The sequence below is a fragment of the Salmo salar genome, chromosome 14 (genome assembly GCF_965601325.2).
Source record: "Salmo salar chromosome 14, fSalSal1, whole genome shotgun sequence".
NCBI lineage: Eukaryota > Metazoa > Chordata > Actinopteri > Salmoniformes > Salmonidae > Salmo > Salmo salar.
Genome location: NC_138304.1, coordinates 36,446,523 through 36,452,425, shown reverse-complemented (window position 1 = coordinate 36,452,425; position 5,903 = coordinate 36,446,523). Strand labels below are relative to the sequence as shown.

The 5,903-nt window shown below is 38.5% G+C and overlaps 1 protein-coding gene across 1 annotated transcript; it reads left to right on the top strand.

Moving 5' to 3' along the window:
- The first annotated feature begins 557 nt into the window (after positions 1 to 557).
- Positions 558 to 5,622, top strand: LOC106569396 (uncharacterized). Its single transcript, XM_014140729.3, has 2 exons — positions 558 to 1,002; positions 3,964 to 5,622. Exons 1-2 carry the CDS (start codon positions 726 to 728, stop codon positions 5,010 to 5,012), a joined length of 1,326 nt encoding a protein of 441 aa, XP_013996204.2. The 5' UTR covers positions 558 to 725; the 3' UTR covers positions 5,013 to 5,622.
- The last annotated feature ends 281 nt before the right edge of the window (positions 5,623 to 5,903 follow it).

Here is a 5,903-nt window from a genome sequence, read left to right as displayed (position 1 = left end):
GCTACTCAGAAAACCCCACCACTTTAAGGAATACCTGGGATAGGATAAAGTAATCCCCCCCCCCCCCCAAAAAAAAAGATATAGATGTACTATTGTAAAGTGGTTGTTCCACTGGATATCATAAGGCGAATGCACCAATTTGTAAGTTGCTCTGGATAAGGGTGTCTGCTAAATGTAAATGTAAAACTGATCTCTCGCTTTCTCTTCCTCTCTCGCACACGCTCTCTCTCAAATTACTTTTAATAAATCTGCAAAGAGTTGTCAATTTACACTCAAGTATGGAAATCTCAGGTATCACATCTCATGCATAACCATGGTGTTGTTAAGGATGAGCAAGCAAATGTAATAACTTATGAGCATTGCCTGGAGATGTTTTGTGTCATTATTTATATCAATTCCATAAACCAATGCATTTTCTGTTTCTAATTTGTTTTTGTGAATAAACTTCTTAGGCAGAGAACTAATTGTCTTTTTTGTGTTTTCTGATTGATTTCACAGAAATATCCCCATATGTGGGCATTTATTGGAACGTTTACGGTTACCCCTTTTGTCGTCATTTCCGTTATCCGTCATTTGGAAAGAGAACATATTTTTTCGCACACAGTGCTGCTTGCCAGCTTCGACAAGCTGTACAGTAGTAGAAACAATTATGTTATAAACATTTCCCAGAGGCACTAGCATTGCATATTCGTTTGGTGTAACAACGGTGATTTTATTTGAAAACAATGTCTAACACTGTTTCTTTCAGTACACAAATAGCTGCAATCATGGATGTGCTATCAAAGGCAGCTGTCGCAGAAATAACCAAACTTGTAGACGAGGGCACCGTCGTGCTACGTCTTGAAATGTGCCGGAAAGAAAATGAGATAGAAGGCCTTCAAAATAGTTTACAGCTGATGGAAAGAGAATTGCGGAAAGCTCAAAGCGAAGTAACAGCACGAGTGGCAAATGACAGGCAACATGCTGAGGGAATTCGGTTTGGGAGTGGGACTCCACAAAAAGGTGAGGCGAGCTGACTCGATTTAGTGCTATCAAGTCAGGTTATTTTGTCACTGTTCACGGTTTTGTTTGATATCTTATTATGGGTTCACAGCTTTGAAACCTATTGTTATTCTCATTTTTTGATCAAATAATTTATGCTTGAGTTAACTTTCTTTCTCTCTAATTTGCCACACCGAAACTAAAATCCATGGTCTAAAGAAATGACACAAATTGCCATATTATTATTATTATTATTATTATTATAAGCAGGCTCACTTAAAACATATCTGTCGCCCCGTTAGACCTATGAGATTCCCTTAAAACACGCCACCTTCATACAGTTACGACCAGAAGTGACTTCTTCGTAGCTGGTTAGGAGAATTAGGTTGGGGTTAGCTAAAATGCTCTCCTAACCTGCAACGGAAATTCACTTCCGGTCATAGCGGGTGTGTTTTTAGGGAGTCTCTTTGAACTACATACTTTTAACTTTTTATACAGATGTCATTCCTCGTGCTGAACATATTTGCCTCAAGGACCCTTAAGGTCCGTCAGGATAGACTTTACTCAATTAAGAAAAAGTGTACTTCTCAAATAACACAAAATTCGGTATGTAGGGCCATGCTACATATCTTAACTAACCCTTAGCCTTTCTCAAACTAAGTTAAGACATGGCTGAGTTATTGATAAAACAGGAAATTAGATTTTACTTGTCCATTTATGACCTTTCTAAATCCACTCCACAAATACTTTACCATGATGAACCATGTTAAGTTGGGCATTGATACTTTAATTTAAATAATTAAACTAACAATTCACTTTTTTGACTATGCAACACTAATGCTTAATATAATCATAAAAAATGTACTTCTCATGGACTAAAAGTCAGATTCACTCCAAATGTGGTATTTGGACTCATCACAATAACCCCCCCCAAAAAAACGTTTCAAAATTACACTGATGCATTTAAAGATTTTTATTTAACTAGGTAAGTCAGTTAAGAACAAATTCTTATTTACAATGACGGTATACTCCGGCCAAACCCGGACGACACTGGTCCAATTGTGTGCTGCCCTATGGGACTCCCAATCGCGGCCGAATGTGGTTCAGCCTGGATTCGTACCAGGGACTGCAGTGTTGCCTCTTGCACTGAGATGCAGTGCCTTAGACTGCTGTGCCACTCTATACCAGTAGATGCATATTAGCACATACGCTAATATGCATCTAAGGGTTTACTGGTACTCATTAAAGTCCCGTAGATCACTTCATTACTCCCTTTTTTTGTTTAGAAAGCACTACTATACAAGCTTCTGACTTAACTTCATTGTTAAAGTATAACAACATGATACCAAACCTGTTCACAGGGTTGGTTAACTCTTCACATTCCTTGGGTCTCCACCGAACTAGGTAAATCCTCTTTTAGTATAATGCTTGACATTTTTGGAATCACTTACAAAATGAATTACATTTGGATTCCCTGGTGCCACTAGGGCAGTTTAAAACCCTGATGATAAATGAGTTAACTGAGGTGTGCAATTGTTTTGATTCACTTTAATAATTTGTGGGTGAAGTTGGACGTTCTAATGTAATGTTCTTGTTATTCTATCTTGTATCTTCTAGTTGTATCTTTTATTTTATGTCCTCAGGGCACCATTTGAAAATAAAACCCTGGTCTCAATTGGGCTCCCCTGATTAAATAAAAGTTAATAATTTAAATGCAAATTATTCAAATATATTTTTCTCGTGAACCATGGTACCAAATGAAAATAGGCCAATGGTACATGTCTTAACATTAGCTTTTCTCAAACTAAGACAAGGGATTGGTCAAAAGATTGCTGAGTTATTGACAAATCAATAATCAGATTTTACGTGTCCAGTAATAAAACCACTGTAAATCCACTTCACAGTGGCCTATCAACTTAACACTGTTCATCCTTATCATGTTAGTCCCTAAGATGAACCACACTGAATTTTGTATTGATATCTCAAAGAACAGGGACACTAACTCATTTTTTGTATATGTAACGCTAATGCTCAAAATCATCTGCAATAATCTCATGAATCATACGTCAGATTCACTCCAGATTTTGTATTTAAAGTCATTGAATTAGCCTCTAATGAATTTGGGAATGATTAGTTGCTGCTTTTAAAGTTGGCCACGCTACCAGGCACCATATCACATAAGGGCTATAATAACTGAACCGATGGACATGGGGCCATGAAATGTCATATGTAAACCTTATGTATATGTCCTTAGAAGCTGTGTGAATATGAAGTCACTGCAACATTAGATGGCTGCACCAGACCAGTTGGTGGCACAATAGATACTAAAGCAATAACTATTGATCAAGTGGACTTTGTCTTAAGCAAATTGTTAGATTTAAATAATGCTGACAAACAATGTGAAATATAGTGATTAGTATATCGGTATAATCACATTGTTCCGCTATTATGTGGTCTGAACGTGTTGAAAAGTGGATCTTTTTTTCTGGAAAATGTAAAACCTTAAGTACAGCTGTTTGCGCAGTGTTGCGACTATCTTTAAGTGCAATCAGTGAAAGCATTACCATGTTTATCTCTCAATATCACAAGGATGACGCAAGTGGACTTTAGTTTAATGCTGTACGTTTGAATGCAGCAGGTAATCATTCTTAAGTCATTACTTAATGTTTTGAGTTTATATACCAATTCGGAGGTCAGTTTGACTGGTTTATGTTAACTTCTGTGAAATATATTCAGCTTTAGTGTATTGGTATATTGAGGTCATCTTTGATTTCTAGGACTTTTATTATGTCTGTCTGTGTAAATTATTTAAATCTGTTCGTACACTCCACATTAGTGTTCCAAAATACTTCAATACTCTCACAGCTGTACTACTTGGTTTGTTATCCAACTGATCTTGTCCTTTCTGTCATCCTGTGAACTCCATTCATTGTTGCTGGCAGCAATATTGACTTTGTAATTTTATAAACTGTCTACTTCCAGGTGATGAAGAGAACCAAAAATCCCAAGCCATGCCTGTAGAGGACCCAGTAGAGAGCTTCAATGAGCTGCAGAGGTCTGGACACCTTGAAGAGGTGAGGGGTGGACTGGAGTTTCTGGTGAAAGCAGAGCAGGTGGAAGAACATGTAGCCCAGGGAACCATACAAGATCCAGGAATCACAGACAGTGTGGACTTTAGAATGGACGAGAGAGATAGTCAGCTGTGGTCCTCTGTTACACAAGGACTAAGTGGGAATAATTCAGGCCACCCAGATGGGTCTTACTCTACAGGGAGATGCTTACAGATGTTCTCATCTCAGGCAGATCAATATCCCACTCCCATCCCATCCCATCCTTCCTGTAACTCTTTGTCCATTGTAGGGAAACCACTGGATGACATATTCAGCACTGTCCCAGTGAAAGTGGAGCCTGAGAGGCATCCTGTGTATCATGACGATGCCATGTCTGAGTCCATACATGTTGTGCAGGGGCAGTACAGAGATACTCTGCATCCTGTTGTGAGGGAGGGCTTGATTTTACATCCCAGACTGCAGCAGCCAGGACCTTCTTCACATGTCCTCTTGAGAGCAACTGAGAGCACATCAGAGTCACACTCACACAACCAAGAGCATATTCTTAATAAGAACAGATTGAAAACAAAGAGGATGGTAAATGTTTGGAGAGCTGTACCAAACCAAAAAGTGTTCATCTGCTCATTGTGTGGAAAGAGCTTCCACCGCCATTGTCAACTTGAAGCACACCAGCACTCTCATGCTGGAGTCAAGCCATACAGATGTCTTGAGTGTGGGAAAAGTTTTACTCAAAAAAAAAGACTTAAGTCACATCAGAGTGTTCACACGGGTGAGAGACCTTTCAGTTGCAGACTCTGTGGCAAGATGTTTACAAGGCAGGACAACTGCCAAAGACATGAGCGATTTCACAGTGGACAAAAGCCATTTAATTGTGTTCAGTGTGGTAAAAGTTTCACGGTTCTCGGTAACCTCAAATTACATCAAAAACATCAATGTAAATTTGCCAATGTCAGAATGTAAGATTGCATGTTGTAAAGTGTATTTCTCAGCATTGTATACTTAATGAACTGTTAATATCGATTGTTGAGCCGTTCAACTGTACTGAGATTAGCAGGTTTAGGTTTCCAACATGACACTGGTTTCTAAATGATGAATTAAGTATTTTCTTTGCCTCACCAAGAGAGCAACAGTTGCATGATAGCTTGAATTGTCTTGCGCATATGCTCCTGTAGTTACGGTTAATTTTTGTGAATAAAGCAGCAGTGTGAGTTAGTGCATTTTGGGGTTAAAAATAAAGTTGACATTTGATTGCATTGTAAAACATCTTTAACATTTCTTCAATGACTGCAGTGTAAGTACAATGCAACAAAATGTGAAACTGTGCTTTTTGACAACTGTCAATGAACCCCTATTTTTGTTTACGGATAGTTGAATTGTTGCCACAGTTCGAGGTAAGCTAGGCTGACTATGTAACTTAAATTGCATGATTAACATTATTGCTTGAATTTTGTATCTTGTTGGTTTTGACATTACTAATAATAGCCAAATGTTTTCTTCCTGTTGTAGCCACTGTAGGTGTCCACTCCCAAGTGCGACTGTCAGGATGCATTAAAGGCTTATTTTGGCTTGGCGTCTGCTCTAGGCCTGATTTCCCAAAAGCATCTTAAGGCTAAGTTCATCGTTAGAACGTTTGTAGGAGCATCATTAAACCTCTGAGCAGTTTCCCAAAACCATTGTTAACTAAAGTTGCACTTGAAAATGCTCATTATTTACAGACTGCCTCAGACCACTGATAGAACAGCTAAGTGCGTCATTAGATGCTTTTCCCCCCTTCTGTGTCATTTTATACACTGAATATCTCTGCAAACATAGAATCAAGATGTTTGTCTCTGTGACCGACGATAACTTCAG